This window comes from Ochotona princeps, chromosome 2, assembly GCF_030435755.1.
Source record: "Ochotona princeps isolate mOchPri1 chromosome 2, mOchPri1.hap1, whole genome shotgun sequence".
Classification (NCBI taxonomy): Eukaryota; Metazoa; Chordata; class Mammalia; order Lagomorpha; family Ochotonidae; genus Ochotona; species Ochotona princeps.
Window position 1 is genome coordinate 91,507,160 of NC_080833.1, and position 20,170 is coordinate 91,527,329.

At 40.5% G+C, this 20,170-nt stretch overlaps 1 protein-coding gene across 3 annotated transcripts in view; it reads right to left on the reverse strand.

Moving 5' to 3' along the window:
• LOC101535193 (mitochondrial adenyl nucleotide antiporter SLC25A24) overlaps positions 1–13,109 on the reverse strand; it is a 42,315-nt gene extending 29,206 nt beyond the window's left edge. For all 3 annotated transcript variants that reach the window (XM_058659775.1, XM_058659768.1, XM_058659762.1), the window contains exons 1-4: positions 12,885–13,109; positions 9,188–9,314; positions 7,848–7,935; positions 4,232–4,343 (exon numbers count right to left, since the gene is read on the reverse strand). In XM_058659775.1, the coding sequence (XP_058515758.1) occupies positions 4,232–4,343; positions 7,848–7,935; positions 9,188–9,314; positions 12,885–13,067 (510 nt within the window). In that variant the 5' untranslated portion in view covers positions 13,068–13,109. The remainder of the gene's footprint in view (positions 1–4,231; positions 4,344–7,847; positions 7,936–9,187; positions 9,315–12,884) is intronic.
• Positions 13,110–20,170: the final 7,061 nt, after the last annotated feature.

The following is a 20,170-nucleotide window of genomic DNA, read 5'->3' on the forward strand; positions in this document are numbered from 1 at the left end:
ACCACCTGGTCTGAGTATATAATCTATCTGATGTACAGTTGGATTTTCATTTATGTTCATCAGGGATTTCGGTCTGTAGCTACCTTTCTCTGTTGTGTCTTTATCTGGCTTTATATTAAGGTGATATTGGCTTCATGGAAAGAGTTTGGAAGGATTTCCTCCATTTCTTATAATTTGAATAGCTTGGAGAGAGTTGGAGTAAGTTCTTCAAACTTTTTTTTAGAATTCGGCAGTGAAGTCGTCCTGTCTGGAATGTTTCTTTGTTGGGAAATATGCGACTACTGATTTTACCTCCATCCTGTTTATGAGTCTACTTAGATTTTCAATTATCTCATGATTCAGTTTTGATAAATGGTCTGTGTCCAACATATCTGTCCATTTTTTTCTAGGTCTTCTGATATGTAGGTGTATAACTGCTTGTAATAATCTCTGATGGTGCCTTTCTAATTCTTGACATAAGCATTAACTGAAATGAACGTTCCTCTTAGCACTGCCTTGACTATGTCACACAAGTTCTGATATGTTGTGTTGATGCCTTCATTCATTTCAAGAAGTTTTTTTAGCTTCCTTTTTGATTTCATCTATAACCGCTTGTTCATTTAGCAGCATGTTATTCAGTCTCCAGAGATTTGCACATCTTCTGAGGTGTTTTGACCTTTTAGTCTCTAGTTTCACTCCATGATGTTCTGAGAAGATTAATGAACTTCGTAAAGACCTCCCCTACATATGAACTTTCTCAATTTTTAAACCCTATGTGAGCCAAAACAAAATTCTTTTTTGGCAAAGCATCACCATACTATCAAAAATGTTTTCACAGTATAAAGATAATGTTTACAAAAAGTACTGTTGGTATTTCACCCTTATTCATTCAACACTGATCTTCTCCACATGCGCATGTTCACCTAACAGCAGCCAGAAGCCGACTCTTTACCTTTCCAAGGCAGGCTGGAATACTAGGAAATCAACGTGTACTGCTAACCCTCTAGAACAGCCCTTTACCAATAGTTTCAATTTAAAATAGGGATGGATACCCTAGCTCCTTCACTGTTGGGCAGGGTAACTCTGAGTAATGTGTTTTATTTCCATTCTGAGTTCCTCAATGATACTAAGCTCTCAACAACCAAGGTGCCAATGTACTTCACACCCTCATATTTGGTTCCTGTCCTTTCCCTCTATTTCCTGGGATCATCTCCAAAATAAGGTACTTGCATTTTATTTCTTTCTCAGAATACAATTTTTAATACCATGGGAGACCCTCAAAGAGTGTTTTCTGTTAAATGATCATCTATCACTGGGTGGGAAGAGACTATAGGCAAGAATAGAAGTGGGGTAGCTAGTTAGGAAGCTAATGTAACAGTTTCAGAGCAGGGCGGTGGCTTCAACCAAGATAACAGAATAGGGCCTGGCGCCGTGGCCTAGCGGCTAAAGTCCTCGCCTTGAACGCCCCGGGATCCCATGTGGGCGCCGATTCTAATCCTAGCGGCTCCACTTCTCATCCAGCTCCCTGTTGTGGCCTGGGAAAGCAGTCGAGGATGGCCCAAAGCCTTGGGACCCAGTCGAGGATGACCCAAAGCCTTGGGACCCTGCACCCACGTGGGAGACCTGGAGGAAGTTCCTGGTACCCGGCTTCGGATCGGCACAGTACCGGCCGTTGCGGTCACTTGGGGAGTGAATCATCGGACGGAAGATCTTCCCCTCTGTCTCTCCTCCTCTCTGTATATCTGACTTTGCAATAAAAATAAATAAATCTTTCAAAAAAAAAGATAACAGAATAAGGATGCTCAAATTCAGGATAACACCTTGAAGACTGAGCTACAGACTTCCTAATAGTTGTTGGGTACTAAAGTTATCAGGAAAGTAAGTGTTAAGAATGGTTTTTAGGATTTTGGTCAGCTAAACTGTGTAACCACTGAGTTGGTTGAAATAACCCAGAAGACTTAAAACAGAAAAAATTCATTCACAGTTTTAGACACTGAAAATCTAAAATCAAGTTGTCAATAGGAATATAATGCATCTGAAACTTATAAGGGAGTCTTTCCTTGCCTTTTTAAACTTCAGGGGGTTTGTCAACAACCTTTAGCATTCTTTGGCTTGCACCAGTATAAGTCAAATCTCTGTTTGCACCCACACAATGTTTTCTCTCCATATATTTATCATCATAAATTACTTACTCTGATAAAGACAACAGTCATACTCCATTCTGACCTTATTTTAACTTCGTTTTACGTTTGCAATAACTTTATTCCCAAATAAGATCACAACAAGCTGTGACTTAGGACTTCAATACGTCATTCTTCAAGTGGACACAATTTAGCCCATAACTTCGCATACAAATAAATGTAAATGCATTCATAAATAAATATACATATAAAATTAAAAGGAAGCTCTAACGGAAAGGGCTGCGAGAGGAATCCATGAAATATGGTGTCCTGGAAGTCAAGTGAACCACTTATTTTAAGGATAGAGTGATCATTTATTACAAATCAACAGAGATGAAAATGAAATATTAAAAAAACATGATTGGTGGGGTTTGCAAATGTAGGTCATTACCAGTCTTGAACAATTTCAGGACTTGCTGACAAAAAAGTTTGTGAAGTTTGAGGCAGAATGGAACTCATTTAAAAATTTCCAACCTTATTCAACTGAAATTATAATGATACTATGTTTAATATAATTCCTTTGGGCAGAAAATCAGCTAAACAATACTACCACTGGCAATAACATGTAACAACAGCAATTTTTATCCTGTGCAAATGGAAACAAACTACAAACAAAGTATTTTGGAAAAAAAATATTGTTACCTAGCAAAAATTAACAATTACTCCACATTCCTAGAAAATCTCTTGTTTATGGGGAGATAGGTATAAGAAAATTAATAGGAGTGAGCATTATGATGCAGCAAATTATGCTACCACTTCAGACACTCGCATCCCCACATCAGAGTGCTGGTCAAGTTCCAGTTACTCTGTTTCCAAAGCAGCTTCTTGCTAATGCGTGCTGTGAGACAACAGATAATGGCTCAAGGAAGTGCCTGGGCCCTACCACCCCCTGGAATGCTGAGATGGAGTTTCAGCTTCTTGGCTTTAACCTAGACCAGCCTTGGCTGTTGCCAACATTTAGGGAAGGAATTAATAAAAAGGAGATCTCTCCCCGCATGTCACTTTTCTGTTTTGATTTTGTTTTGTCACTTTACTTATCAAGTAGATAAAAACATAAAATAAATATGTACTTTTAAAAGGGAACTTAACGATTACTTACAATCACAAAATCTAGAAGTAACACAAATGTTCAATAGTGAAATACATCAACAAAACTGATATATTTATATAGTGATATACTGTACAAGAGAAATTAGCAAAATATGGTGATAAACATCATTGTAGTTGAATCCAGAAAAGCAGAATGCTAACAAAACTATACACAATTCAAAAAGGGCAAAATTAAACAACATACAGCTCACACACATTCACACATGGTAAACATAATAAACAAAAATGAGAAATCCAACATACATGTATTTGTTAATTTTTGGAGGAGGGAGAGCAATAATGACTGGGAGAGACACAAGCGACCTCTTTTAAAAGGTCATTACCTATTTATCATCAAGAACCTCCCTCTGACAGAAAGTAGAAGTTACTTAAGGATAGGTGCAAGAGTAGTTCATAGTTCCTAGAAGTGCCACTTCTGTCCCAGAAATAGATATTCCAACATCCTCTAAACCATCATTGCCATATCCCATATATGTAGAACCTCACAACTCCTCCACGTTGGAACAGACTGACCTTTGCTGTTTTTTTGGTTTTTGTTTTTTAATAAAAATGCTCTTGCTTTCACTTCTCTAGTTCATGACAGGTTTCTGCCTTCTGCTGAAGCCAAGAATAAGACAGAGGCCATGCTACCCATTAATAGTCCCTTGCTGTCCAGTGTCACTTTCTGAGTCTATAATGTTGAAAGCCTAATATTTAGATTTACTTTTCCTGTTACAAAAGACCCAACGAGGCATGTCATACCTGTGAAAAAAGAAAAATCTGAGGGTACTTCTACAAGTTCATGGAAAAATTGACTTAAAAATAAATATATTTCTATGCACAGTATCTTTTAAATTCATGCATGGTTTTATATAATACATACTTCTCATGAAACTTTTGAAGATCATTCATACAATCGATCATAATAATAGCTATGACATTTGAAGCTAAATAAAAGTAGTAAAATGCAAAAGTACTCTTACTGTGGAACGCTTCCAGAAACGAATGATTTCATTGATATTTGATGCAGGATGAAGTAAAAAGTAGTCCCTCCATTCATTCCAGTCTATTGTCATTGTCCCATCAACATCGATGCTGAAATTTTTTTAAAAGTACCTAAGATTAGCATCACTATAAAAATAAATGTAATTTTTCTTAAATATTGATCACTGGCACACACCTTTGTATATCATGATTTTCATAATGGATTTTTTAAAAAAAAACAAAACTTTGTTTAAGAGCAGTTTAGTTTTTCAGAAATATTGAGAAGACAGTACAGATAATTGTCTTATATTCTGAAATCCTATTCCCCCATTAGTAATAACTTAAATTTTTACACTTAGCTGCTGGTGTCTGTGCAGTGGGTGTGGACACAAAGGTGTGAAGAGAACAGCTCCCCTGTTGGCACAGCTGCGAGGAGCTTCCAGCTGTATGGCAAGGCCTGGCGGATGTCTCTCCAACCACCTTGAAATAGTCTCACCCCTTTTTGTGTGAACACTCAAGCACCCCACTGCAAATTCTGTAATCTATTGAGGCATTGTTCGTTGGCCCTGTGAGATGGTTTTTGCAACCAATGTGAGCTTGGAAGTTAATGTTGCTGATAATGTCTGGTGAGTGGATCTTTAAGAATTTATATACAGAAGTACAATTAAGCCCATGCTGTTTTTGGACACCTTATTGTGTGCCTACCAATCGCCCTGGAACCTGGCCCAGACATGTAGCACCCCTTCTGGGAAATGACTTTATAAGTATCCCAAACATTAATGAAAGTGATGACACTATGAACTGAAACTGCTACGGCGATAAATACAGTTACTTCCTAAAGGCTTTCTTTGGTGCATAGAAAATGTACTTGTTTTAGCTACTTTTATAATTTTTTGGCTAAAAGAATTATTAATATCATAGAGATATACATTTAATTATTGTTTGACTGTTAATGGGATTGTAGAGCCTGTAGTTGTAGGGGATTTAATATTTGAAACTTTTGTCTTGGATCTTTATGTTTTTCCCTTTTGAAGTATTTCTCCCATTAAGTGAGAGATAAGTTGTAGAAGTAGAAATGTGGTAGGAATGTATTACTAATTAGTAGGTAACTGCATGTGCGTTGGCCTTGGAGTCCTGGCTGTCATCTAATGGCTACTACTGAAGAATGAATAATGGCTTGCTTTGAAGAAACTGATTATGGTAACTTACAGAATTATCTTTAGGAGCACCTGGTTGACCATGAAGTAAAACATTAATTAATCGAACATCTGTGCATGACGGCTTGGTCATGAAGTTAAAAATAGAACAATCAAACGTGTGTGCAGAAATTTGTAATGTGGCTAAGTAAATAAAAAAGACAGTTGTTGACAGAGGGCATCAAGTGACTGTCTCTGTGTCTCTTTTCACCGATTCCACATCCCCTCTTGAGCTCTGAACTCTGGAGCTGACTTCCGTCACTTAACCAATATTAACAGAGTATTATTAACTAATATTTACACTTATTTATGTAATTTCTGTATACTTACATAATATCTATTCATATGCCATTATTTTGCAGTTAATGTTCTTTTTTTGTTTGATGCTTTAGGGTCTCCTCTAAGAGATTATAGTCCATTTAATAATAGGCTCCCCAGAGTTATGACAATTTCTGAGACCTTATATCTTTAAGGAGTATTGAATAAGTATTTTTCTTAGAATATTCCCCTACTATAACCTATTCCATATTACCTTTTAAATTATTTGTATGAGGGTTTTTAAAAGTTCTTGAAAAATGGAATTAAAAGACACATTTATTTTAGTCCCCAAAATATCAAATTTCATACACAGATGTGGTTATCACATATATCCCTGTGTCTCTTCAAGGGAAAGACAATTTCTAAGTCACCTGTACATTTCCAGCACTGAGAGTTTTATGAGTGAGTGAATAAAAAGTGAATAAAATTCACCAGTGGCCAATTCGCCCACTTCAACCTGCTTTCATCCAGGACACTACATTGTGATTACCTGGTATTATCTTCCCTACAAGCCTAAACTCAGGAGGCAAAAACTGTGGCTTGTTTATAACTGTGTCCTGTTCACTGATGTTCATGAGAGTTTAACAAATAAATTTCAAATAAATCCCTGCTCTTAGTAGTTCATGATTTACTTTACAGTATGATTTAGCATATATTTGCAATTTTTGATCAGTGCGTTGACATATATATATATATATTCAACGTCGTTACAACAAGAATAGAAAATTAAATTGCCCACGGATATAAAGAATACAAAGAAATATTTAAATAAAACTCACAAAATTCAAAGTATTATCTTGAAGCAGTATCTGATACAGCAAAGATGAGTGCTGATTCTCCTAGAGCTACACATCTCTCATCATTGTTAAAAACCACAGACAGTTGTTTAAGTCACAGATGCTACCACATACATCATCCTAACTCAGCCATACTCTGTTCTATGCAGAGGATCATCAAAGCACCAGACATTTGGGATAAATGCATCTCAACTCATACACCTAAAATAATTCTGAAGTGGATCAAAATGTGTACTGATTGCTTCTCAAACCCAGGAAAATGTGAGAATGAACACACTCCCACCAATCCTCTTATCTGTGAAAGCAGACCCCTCACAGAGAAGTCTGTCACAGGGAGAGATGATCACTAGATATTCATGAATAAGAGGTTTCATTTGGTTTCTATTGCTAAAATGCTCAATTACGTAACAAAATGCTTGGAAGTGGTAATTATTTTTAAAATATTCCACAGGGGTTTTAAATATGTTGATTAATACATAATAATTGGAATATTTCACATTTTGTGGTATTTCAAATATTGATGTGGTATTTCAATATTCACATGTAATGTGTCCTGGTTAGATTACAACAATAACCATTTCATCTCCTTGGACTTCTCCCTGTGCTTGTTGCCCACTAGTCAGAACTTCTTTCATCCTTATCCCATCTTCTAGGAATCATTATACTACATAAAAAAAGAACTTGCAGTGTATCTTTATGTGCCCAGTTCATTTCATTTGAAATAATGCCCTATAGTTGCATCCATCTTGTTCCAAATAACAGGATTTTATTCGTTTTTATGGCTAAACAGTATTTTTGCTGTGTGTATAGACCACATTTCCCTTATCTGTTCACCCAGAAATGGCTTCTGAGCTGATTCTATATCTTGGATATTTTAAATAGTGCTGCAATGACCATGGGAGTGTAGGGACCTCTTTAACATGCTGATTTCATATTCCCAGAAATGGGATCACTGGACCACAAAGTAGATTTATTTTTGGATTTTTTAAGGAATCTCCATCAAATTCGTCAACATGGATGTGCAGAAACTGTGTAGAAAAGTTACTTTTCTCTACACATTACCAGCACTGTTTATTTGCTGTGTGATAATGGCCACTCTGAGGTTAGATAATTTCTTATTGTGATTTCCATTTGTTTGTGGACTTGAAGTTGCTTTTAAAGAAACAGATCCGAACTGAGGACAGAATTCAACAAATTCAAAAGGAACATTTGTTCAAAGTCACGTAAGAAGGAGGAAATGCTCTGTTTGCAGCTATTAGCTTCTAATACTGAGTATAAAGCACAAAACTGCTTAAAGGGCTGACCTTTTCAGAATCTTCCTTGCCTGAGCTTCCGAAATATCTATACCCAATGATTTCACAGCAGCAACTACCTCTGAGGCTTCTATAATTCCTTTAAAAAGTAAGAAAATACTAAGTTAAATAACATGAAAAAAAATAAAGCAAAATATATTTAGAATGCAACAGTATTTGAAAGTCTATGTTTTGTAGGTCTATAATCTGTTCATCACAGCCCAAAGCCTAAGAAGGTATAAAAAGTGAGTGACTTCTTGATGAAAAAAAAAAATTGCCTGATATGAGTTTGGGGTGGGCATGCGGCATAGCAGTGAAGTGAAGCCTTGGGATACTCACATCCCCAGTTGGAGTGTCTGGGTTCACACTGTGTCATATCCCCAGACTTTCTTGCATGGAGCTGGATCAGTTTGTATCTGAAGTACCCATCTTTCTTCACTCTTCTAAGACACTCCCTTTTGCATGGAGCAGCCTTTTATTTTCAAAGACCCAGTACAATTACAATCCCTTTAAAAAGGTGATAGCTTCAGGTCTTTACCATTTCTCTTAGGCCTGTGCTGCATAAGATGTTGCCAGAGAAAATGGCTGCGGAGATGGGTGGTAACACCTTTTAATTTGCTGCTAACGTTTTACTAGAGGGACAAATTCTGAAGTCCCAGCTCCACTCCCAATTCCAGCAAAGGGGCAATAAGGAGCACCTTGGGAGGCAGCAGATGATGGCTCCAGTCCTAAGGTCCCTGACACCCATGTGGGAAACCCAGGTTGACTTCAGGACTCCCCACTTCAGCCTGGTCCAGCCCTAGTTGTTGTGGAAAGTGAATCAGCAGATGGGATATCTCCCTCCCTCCTTCACTTTCTCCCTCCATTCTCTCTCTCTCTCTCTCTTCCTACCTTTCAAATAAATTAAAAATAAATTTTGCAAACATTTTAAAGCTAAAATGTGGTTAACTTTAATCAATTTTTTTTTCTAATTTAGTGTGCATACCCGTATTGCACTGAGGAAATCTTCACACATATAATTTCACAGTGGTGTTCAGTTATTTGGACACCACCTGCTTCGCATATGCCCTATTCCTTCTTAAAAGTTCAGTTTCTAAGTCTCGAAACACATTTGATCTAAGGATTTCCAATAAGAAGCTAGTCCTGTGTGGGGGACCTTGTGGTGCAACAGTAGCGTGTCTGACTCCAATAAGAAGCTAGTCTTGGTTATAATTTATATATTATTCTTAGTAATTTAAAAATTACAGCTATATTGCTAGTAGAAATAATTGAAACATTGATAGAAGTAAATTAAAGGACAGAGTGACAGTTGACTGCATGTTAAGCTAACTGTAGATGAACTATATACACACCATCACTATTTTTGTCCAGACTATTAAATGCCAGCTTCATTTTTTTCTCATGATCTTGAAGGTATCGTACAAATTCTTCAAAGTCCAATCCTGAGTCAGCATTTTTATCCCCAGCCTGAAGGATTTCCTACATGGAAGAAGAAACCCATTGCAGAGATGTGTCAAAAATAAATCCATTAGATCATGCTAGCATTTGCACATTTCACTCACACTAATTATGAGTGTCATAAGCACCAGAGATCTTTGTCTTTCAGTCTCAGCCTTAAGGGTAAGAACATTTAGCTATTTTCTAAGTTGTGTAATAGTAAAGTCAGTAACCACCACACTTTTCCAAATAATTATGAATCTTGAAAGCAGATAAGTATGCACCTGAGGTAAACAATAAATACTAAGAACCTCAAGGAAGTAAAGACACTAAAATACACAGTCTGCCATTATGGCCAAAATTTGTTTACTCAATTCAATAATATGTGGAATAATAGTGTGTCCAGTTTAATGAGTTGAGATCTAGCCTAGTAAATTGAGAATGTGTGCTTGAATCTCACTTAGTACTTATTCTTTTTTTAAATAAACAATACTTTTTTAAAGCTGCATATCCCACATATTTCCAGCAGACTCCTTTCCTCACCTCATTTTCTTCTTTGTCTTTGTATCTCTGATACCTAACATAAAGCATATCATACACAGGTCCTTAATAAGGGTTCACTGAAACAAAAAATTAATACTGTGAGCCAGACCGTAGCCTAGGTGTGAGCGAGTGAGGTAAGAAGCTATACGTCAGCAAAGATCACTCACATAACCAAAGGCAATCTGCTAGATGACAAAATGAGAATGCAATTAAGGTTAGAAGATTCAGAAGAGTCTTTCATAGAGCAAGGGCTTGAGCTGAGATTCGCAAGGGAAAACAGGCATTAGCAGACCAGATAAATGAGAGATGATATCTCAGAAGACATGATGAAGCTGTTTCTGTGGCACAGTGGGGTAAGCTTGAGCTTCTGACACCAGCATACCATGTTGAAATGCCAGCTCAGGTCCTGACTACTCTGCTTCAAATTTCAGCTTCCCGCTGATGTGCCTGGGAAGGCTGTGGAAGACAGCCCAAGTGCTTGGGTTTCTGTCTCCATGGAGCCTCTGGTTGCTGGCTGTTGTGGCCATTTGGCTAGTAAAAGATATCTCTCTCTCTCTTTCCCCTCCCTCTTCTTCTTTCTTGACCTTTCAAATAAAAAGATATATAAATCTTCAAAGAAAAGAGCATATGAGCATTTCCAAGGAGGCAAAATAAACATTAATTATAAAAAGATAATGACAATGATCATAGTAATAACTAACATTCATAAGCACCTATTTCTGAGTACTTTATTTGTATGGATTCATATGATATTCCTAACACCTCTATAGAATTTCAATTCACTTAAGACAAACAAGCAAGAAAAGAAAGAGACAAGAAGGCAGAGGAGAGAGTATGAAGAAGGTGTATGCCATAAAAAGGATTTCAAATTAATTCTGCAGCTTAGTGTTTCCCAGTGAGTGTGATACATTTGGCACACACATGCAAACAATACTAACACCAAATCACACAATGAAAAAATTACCTCCCTTGCAAACATTCTGGTTACATCATGAAGAATGTCTCAGTTTTGTGCTAATTCGTCATCAACATCTGCCAGTATTTTACAGAAAAAAATCGGAGAATAATCCCCAGGCTCAGTTCCACTGAACAGCATGATACTTCGTCACCACTGAAGAATAATAGTATTTTTTTTTATTATATGTTTGTCTTTAATCTACTAAATCCCCATTTATAGCAGTGATACAAATTTCTGGAGTATAACAGCAATAAGACAACAGAATATGGAACCTCAGGCTCTACCCCACCTACCCCAAATGTTTAACCATCAACTATACATAGAGGAGGTAAAATTTTTTAAAACACCAATACTTGGAAATAAGCTTGAGATACCTCCATGATCTGAAAAACCTAATGCTAATCATATTAGAAGACTAGGGAAAATACTTGCACTCTCCCCAAGTCAGGACAATGCCAGGTGCAGAAAATTTTGGGGGTCTTTCTGCAGAGGGAAAAGGAAACAAATGCAGCCATCCCACTTCCCTAGCATTCTGGGGTACTTCCCCAGAAGTCACTTCTGGCCTTACCTCGCAAAAAACACACCTCAATAACATAAATATACATAGACTGAAAGTGAAAAGATGAAAACAAATTTTATATGCTAATGAAAAACAAAAAGCAAGCAGATGAAATCATTCTAATATAGAAAACTGACTTTAATGCAAAAACTGTCAAAGACTAAAGGATCATTTCTACAGGAAGACCTCACTGTTTTTGAACCCAATGCCAGAGCACCTGGCTATTTATAACAAATGTTAGTGGATTTAAAGCGGGACACAGAATCCCAAAAAATAATAATGAAGGACTTTAACACCCTAATTCATCAACAGATAGAAAACCACCAACAATAACAACTAAAAAGCTTATCTGTGCTATGAACCAAATGGCCCTAGTTAATATCTACAGGACATTTTAACCCACATAGGTATAATCGACCTTCTTTTTATCAGTGTATTGAACTGGGCCATAAAATAAGTCTCCGGAAATTAAAAAGAAAATATATTACACCACAACTGAATAAAGCTGTAAATTAACAACTAAAGAAACTCTAGAAAATATACAGACACATGGAGACTGAGTACCTGCTTCTGATGAACACTGGTTCATAGCGACAGTTACGATTACAGTATTGAGTGTTCCCATGGTTGGGAATCTGATGGAGGTTGGCAGTGGTAAGTACACACATCACAGTGCGTGGGTTCAAGTCCAAGTTCTACTTCTGACTTGAGCTTCCTGCTAATGCACATCTTGGGAGGCAGTGACTACTCAACACGCGGAGCCCTGACACCCACATGGAAGACCCAGATTGGGTTCCAGTCCTGGCTTTGAGCTGGTACACCCCTGGCTGTTGCAGGCATTTGGGGGAGAGAACCTGTGAGTAAATCTCTGTTTCTTTCCTTTCCAAAAACAAACAAAAGACTTCGCGGAAGATGTTCTGAATGCCTTGCCTAGGAAACAAATACTCGTGTAGTTTGCAAAACGTAGCAGTGATTGAAGGCAAATATCCTTCCTAATGAAACTAAAAAATAAGGTGTACTTTCCATAACCTTTTTGAAGTCCCCTCATGTAAATGTATAACCCGTGAAAGCAGGCTGAAATAAGTGCACACCATCTCCGAGACTGCTCATTGACAGAGAGAAAATAATTTTCTTCTCTTCATACTCAGAAATTTCATTTAAATACTTTCAGAAATTGTCCAGATCAAGAAGAGGGCTTTAACTGAAGCGTAAACCAGGGGCCTGGGTCTGACTCTGAAGCCCCTCCGTGTGGACATAAGAAAGGGAGCAGCTCTCGGGCACCTATCCGAGCCTGTCATCAGACACTCTTGAGAAAAGAGGGGACCCTGTTCTGGTGAATTCCCAACGGCCAACGCGACTGCCAAGTACTATGGGAGGCTAATGTCAGACAAGGTTCCAGACACCACTCAGCAGAATGCTTCGGCCACTGTGAAAAGCGGCTGCATGGGGGAACCCCCTGGCTCTGACGAGGCTGAGAACCCCACTCCTCTGCCTCCGAAACGGGAGCTGACGGCGCGGCAGGTTTGCCCACCCTCCTATGCGGGTGACTTACCTTCTCCGAATTCTGCCCGAACGCGGAACTCCAGTGTTTCAGCCCCTCCTTGAGCTCCAATATGTCCAACACGCCGTCCCCGTTATGGTCCAGTTTTTCAAAGAGGCTGCCGTAGCGTTTGTAGTCATCGTCATTCTGGCAGGCCACCCCTGGCAGCACGACGCCCAGCAGCCAGCGCAGCATGGCAGGTCGGCTGGCGGCTGCGGCGACCTCCGAGTGAAGGCCTTCCGGCCCGGTGTCCGGTGACACCTGCCGCCGCTTCCCCTGCCCAGGTGAGCACCTGCGGCAACTGCCTGCTGGGATGCCCGCGACCCCCGCGCCCCCCGCGCCCCCCGCGCCCCCCGCGCCCCCCGCGCCCCCCGCGACCCCCGCGCCCCCGCGACCCCCGCGCCCCCGCGACCTCCGACCCGCGGCACGTGAAGACTCCTGCGCCGAGGACTCTCAGCACAGCCGAGAGAGGACCTCGCCTGGGCGCACCCTCTGGCGCTTTCTGGCCTGAGGCACCTCTTGAGATTTGTCCTGCCCGGCTGATCTGTTCCCAGCAACCTCTGGGTGGGGTTGCCGAGGAAGCTGAAGGAAGTTTTGGGCAACCTGAGCACGTTCACTAGGGATTCTCCAAAACTCCTGGTACAAAGTTCCGGGCTGAGCCCTGAGGATCACGGCAGCCGGTGAGGCCTGGACAAACAAGGTGCTGGTCTTGCTCCATGCCCTCAGTGAAGCCACGGTGCCATGGTCCCCCTGTGGGAAGACCTGAGTGTTGGGGTCAGGGAGCTCGGTAGAAGAGAGGAGCCCCTGCCAGTGTTCTCACCCTGGGCCTGTGTTGGTTCCACGATCCCACTGCTGCTTCCTCATCCCCCTCCAGCAGCTAATGCCACTGCAGTCTCATTTCAGCACGAACTTCCTTGTCAAGGGACGCAAGGGACACCTTAAAACCCTGTAAGGTTTTGTGATCCAAGAGTCTTGCAGCTCCTTTAGCTTCTTTATGGGTCTCATAGCTGAAGTGGAGGCCCTGAGGAGTTGGGGTGCACGGCCCTGAAGTCTGTTGTACTAAGGTGGCTGTGCAATTTGTTACTAGTCAGACACTGTGTCCTCAGCCGCTGGCACATTGGACAAGCCCAAACTAGCTCAAGTGACCTGATTCCTGCCATCTACGATGCAGAGCTGGATGGGGATACTGGATCAGGCCTCAGCCCGTTACAAACTTCCGGGGTCAGAATCAGCAGATGACAGCATTCTCTGCCCCACAAAACAAAAAAGCAAACTCCAAAATTCCGAATTAATCCAAAGAGTGTAAAGTGGGGGAAAAGTTAAAAAATAGGCCGGGCACAGTAACCTAGTGGATGAAGTCCTTGCCTTGCAGGTGCTGGAATCCCATATAGATGCAAGTTTGTGTCCCAGATGCTCCACTTCCTATCCAGCTCCCTGCCTGTGGCCTAGGAAAGCAGTGGAGGACAGCCCAAAACCTTGGGATCCTGCACCGGTGTGGGAGACCTAGAAGAAATTTCTAGTGGCTCAGCTGCAGTCATTGCAGCCACTTGGGGAGCGAACTAGCCAACGAAAAATCTTTCTGTCTGTATCTCTGTGTGATTGCCTTTCCAAAAAATAAATCTTAAAAAAAAAAAAGAGTAAGAATAGTTGAGACAAACAAAACAAGATGTTAGACCTCACAACTAGCGTGATACTGTAAATACAATTAAAAGGCATTACAAACAAAAGCCCGCTCTAACAATGACTCCCTGCAGTTTCACTTTCTGCAGCTTCAATTATTCATCACAGTCAGTCAAACACAATCCAAAAATATTTGAGGGATAACCCAACAATTTCACCCTTAGCTTTTTACCCTACAGAAATGGCAATGTGTGTCAAACAAACAAACAAAAACACATAAGGACCCAGAAGCAAACCAAATATTCTTCTTTTTTATTGCATGTTTACTACAGTTCTTTTTCACAAATATATACTCCTTTAGGCCTCGATAACAACAAGTAACAAGTAGAAAAAATAGTAACAAAAAGCAGAGGAATAATAAGTAAACAAAGAATTGAAGAACCTGCTGTTTCTTCAGTGTTAGCACGGAAGCTATACACAAGACTCAAACCCCAGAGAGTCACTTTTGTACCTGTACATTATATTTTTAAAATTCTGTGTATTAATTACCACAGATCAAAGAAAACATACGATATTTGTCTTTTGGGACTAGCTTATTTACTAGCTTATTTCACTAAAGCATAATGGTTCCCAATTGCATCCATTTAGTAGCAAAATCAAGATTCCATTCTCTCTGGCTGAGTCATACCCATAGTGAATGTGTGCTACATTTTGGTTATTTGGTCATCTGTTAATGAGCATTTGGGTTGATTCTATTTCTTAGTTACTGTGAATTGGACTGTTATATATTTAGGGGTACAGATAACTCTATTGTATTCTGTTTTCACTTCATTTGAATGAATTCCTAGGAGTGGGAAGGCTGGATCACATTGTGGATCTATTTTCAGATTTCTGGGGAATTTCCATACAGTCTTCCATAATGGTTGCACTAGTTTGCATCCCCACCAACAGTGGATTCAGATAGCTGTTTCCTCACATCCTCATCAGTATTTATTTATTTATTTATTTATTTATTTTTTATTTTCAAATGGTAGCCACTCTAATGGGGATGAAGTGAAACCTCATTGCAGTTTTTATTTGCATTTCCCTGATGGCTAGTAAGCCTGAGCATTGCTTCAGATGTTGGCCATTTGAGCTTCCTCCTTTGAGAAATGCCTTGTCTGTTGCCAGATCTTAGTGCATTCAACTCCAACTTCTCCCCATTCAATATGATGCTGGCTATGGGTTTTTCACGTATTGCCTTGTTTGTGTTGAAGAATGATCCTTCCATACCCAATTTTCTAAAGTTTTTTTTTTAGCAAGAGAAGCTCTGTATTTTATCCAATGTTTTCTCTGCATCTATTGAGACAATCATGTGGTGTTTATTCTTCAGCTTGTTAATATAATGTATCACATTTATTGATTTACATGTATTGAACCCTGAATACCAGAAATAAATCCATCTTGGTCTGGGTGAATGATCTTTCTGATGTGTTGTTGGATTTGATTAGCTAGTATTTTGTTGAGGATTTCTTTATCTGTAATTTTTAGGAATATCGGTCTAGAGTTTATTGTATATTTTTCTAATTTTTGAATTAGGGTGATGGGCATAGGAGTTGGGAGGATTCCCTCCCTTTGGATTGTTTTGAATATTTTGAGAAGAACTAGAGTTAATTCTACAAGAAAACTTTGGTAGAATTCTGCAGTGAAGCCATTTGATCCTGGAAATTTCTTTGTTGGGTAGGTCCTTATTACTGATTCAATCCCCATCATAATAATTGGTAAATTTAGGGGCTTGGCAACGTGGCCTAGTGGCTAAGGTGCTCGCCTTGATCCCATATGGCCGCTGGTTCTAATCCCGTCGGCTCCACTTCCTCTCTGTCTCTCCTCCTCTCAGTATTGTTGTGGGCTGAGGAGCTGATTTACATTCCTTTAGCTGAGCACTCAGGAATCAGGCCTATGGCAGTAGCACCTGGCCTTTACAGACTCATTGGCATCCTATTGTCCTGTTAATGGGCTTGGGGGAAAGAGGATATAATATGGTAATAAAGAGGCTTGTGGGGAGACGGCTCCCAGCACTTCTAACACCATCATGGTCTCCCTGTGTCGGTGCTTTTCGCTTGGACTTCGCCGTGCCTACTATGCTGGCTCAGCTAGCCGCGACACAGTATATCTGACTTTGTAATAAAAAAATAAAATAAATCTTAAAACAACATAAAAAAAATAATTAGTAAATTTAGATTTTCTCTGTCCTCCTGACTTAGTTTAGGTAGATTGTATCCATTGAGAAATCTATCCATTTCTTCATGGTTTTCCAGTTTGTTATTGTATGACTGTAGTAATTTCTGATGATTCTGTATCTATCTATGGTGTCTATGGTTATACTTCCCTTCTCACCTCTGATTTTGTTAACAAAAGCAGTACTAATAGTAAATTTTTGGGCCTGGCATGATAGCATAACAGTTAAAGTCCTTGCCTTGAACGCACCAGGATCCCATATGATTATCGGTTCTAGCATGTAGCATCCATTAATATAAGCCAGAATGGGTAAAGGCCAGTCTGGCTAGGCCACAGTACCCACTGGTGAGTTCCCAAACTGTGGGTTGGCCACATCAGTCAGTAACGGTACTCACGAACACATGAGAGATCTGTTGCTGGGAGCAGGCCTGGTAGGGGAATTTGGGGAACTCCCTGTAAGCTGTACCTATTGCTGGTGAGCATGAGAACCAGGGCTGAGAGGTCAAGCTGGACAAGGTGATTGGCACTTATCGGCATACATGAGGGCCAAGTCCGGGGGCAGGTCAGGCTGAGCTAAGCTGGAGCACCCATGGGTGTGCGCAAAAGCTAGATGGGATGTGGGCTGAGCTGGACTAGGCTATAGCAGAGACGGGCATACTCAAAAACTGAGGCTATGCAGGGTCTGGTAAACGTTACAGAGAGTCAACCCAACTAGGCCACAGCACCACTGGTATATGTGAGGACCAGGTCTATGGTGACCTGGCTGGACTGGGTTACATTACTCATTGGTTCATGTAGGATATGGGGCTGGGGCAGAACTGACCAGGCAGCTACATCCCGGTGTATGTTGGCTGATGCATGTGACAAACCACACCTGATCCTGTACTATCCCACCCACCCACCTTACTCCATACCTGACCCTCTCCACTTTAATCAGAGGCCCCCATGGGTGTGCATCCCTCTCAACTATGTAAATATGTAAACAATGTTTAAAATATTTTTAAAGATTTTGAAAGAAATTAAATAGGATCTAAGATAATGGCAAATTACAGGACATTTCATTGGATCTATGAATTCAAAACAATTGACAGTGACAAGACGATCTTAAATCTTGCACAGGGGCGAACACTGTAGCACAGTTCCCCTGGCATCCTATATGAGCACCAGCCAGCCGGAATCCTGACTTCTCTGACTCCCTCTTCATGCAGCTGGGAAAGCAGAAGTTTGTCCAAACACTTGGGTCCCTGCCACCCACATGATAGACCAAGAGGGAGTTCCCAGCTCCAGGCTTCAAGCTGGCTTAGTCCCAGCTTTTGTTCCCATTTGGGTAATGAAACCACATGTGGTTATCTTTTTCAATGCCTCACCCTCTCTGTGTAATTCTTCCTTTCAAACTGGTAAGTAGATTTTTTAAAAAGTTCACATAAAAACATAAGAACCAAGAACTTAATCAAAAAGAACATTGGAGGATTTATAGTATCTGATACGAAGACTTCTTATAAAGCTACAGTGATTAAGATAATTGACTGCTAGAATCAAGATGGCGGAATAGGGTAAGGACACATTTAAATGGACGGAAAAGCATTTAATAAGGATGAAGCAGAGAGGACACATTCGAGGAAACAGAAGAGGACAGAACAACAGCAGAGGGGTACCTGGAGACTGACAGACACAGGAAAGCAGTGGACACAACGGTGTGGTGTTGCAGTAACTGAAACTCCAGCTGCATTCAGCTAACAGTGATCTGAACTCCACCAGCAGCTGGAACTCCACAAGCAACCAGGTGGGAAAGGACTTTCACTGGGAGCTTGGGAGGTGAGCCCAGACAAAAAACTGCCTGTCCTGCAGGTCCGTTTGATTTGACCAGGAGCAGAGACAGAGCAGCAGATTCCAGATGGGCAGTGCAAGAACAGCGTGGATTTCACAGCCCAGTCAGCCCCCTAGAGCCAAATTGGACGCCATTTGGCTTCAAGAGGCAAAGGCAAGGGAAAGGATTGAGCATACGCTGAGCTGGGAGTGAACTCATTTCTAACTCAGTGAACTGCAGCAACGTGGCATTGTACAGGTTCCACCCAAGACAGGTCTGGGGAGCCCTCAGATCTGACAGCCAGCAGATCAAGAACTGAAGTAGTAGTATGTCAGGTGCCATTTTGTACACTGTGGCAAATGCTTTAGGACTGTAGGGGAGAATGTGCTGAGCTCGTGAGAACTCACTGAGTTCCATGGATTGCACTGGTCCCACAGAAAAATAATACCGACTGTGGCATTGTACAGGTCAAAATAGGTCTGTGTGGCACCCAGACCTAACGTCCAACAGGTTCTGGCAAGATCAGCGCCACCTAGCTATATAGGACACTTGGTGTCTCTCTAATCCTGGGACCTGCTTCAACCAGAAGTGGGAGAAAGGTTGCAGAGACAATGGTGCAACCTCAGCACGGTATCACAGGAGATAGAGATTGGTGAGCCAGGAGTTGGGGCTACGGAGTTCTTGGTAGAAATCTAACATAAGAACCCAGACCTGGAACTCGCTGGAGGAAGTGGCACAACTGGCTGCAAGCAAAGAGTTGTGTACCAACTGCAATAAGTAAAATCAAACTGCAGACCTGTGGGTGACACAGCTTAGAAACCTGCCCAAGGAGAAGACTCTGCTATCCAGAAGTACAATGACCAAGAGCAAAAGAAGAGACAAAGGCTCAATGAATATTACTGAAAACTCCCCTGCAAAAGAGCAAAATCCTTTGCCAACCTCAGAGTTAACTGAGGAAGACATCGAGAAAATGGGGGACACAGAATTCAGAAAACTCATTTTAAAGCTTCTGATCAACAATGAGAAGCACATACAAGAGTTCAAAGAATTTAAGGAAGCAATAAAGCAAATCAAGGCTGATATATCAGAAATTAAGAACACAGTAGAGCAAATTAGAAGTACAGTGGAGAGTCTCCAAAATAGAATGAAGCAAGCAGAAGAAAGAATCTCAGAATTGGAAAATATTTCCCTGTCATCAGGGAGAAGCAAACAAAAAGCTGGAAGTAGAGCTGGATCAGGCCAAAAAAAGTATTCAAGAATTGAAAGACACTATTAAGAGGCCAAATATAAGAGTTATGGGAGTCCCAGAAGGTGCAGAAAGAGAAACTGAGTTTGCAAATGTATTTAATGAAATAATAAAGGGAAATTTCCGTAATCTGGAGAAACAATTGGAAAACAAGATCCAGGAGGGGCACAGAACTCCCAACAGGCCTGATCAAAAGAGATCTTCACCAAGACACATGATCATCAAGCTCTCTTCAATCGAACATAAGGAAAAGATCCTTAAATGTGCACGTGAAAAAAATCAGTTGACATATAAAGGAATTAAGCTCACAGGAGATCTCTCACAGGAAACTCTACAGGCAAGAAGAGAATGGGGTGACATATTCCAGATTCTAGAAGAAAAAAATCGTTGGCCCAGGATAATATATCC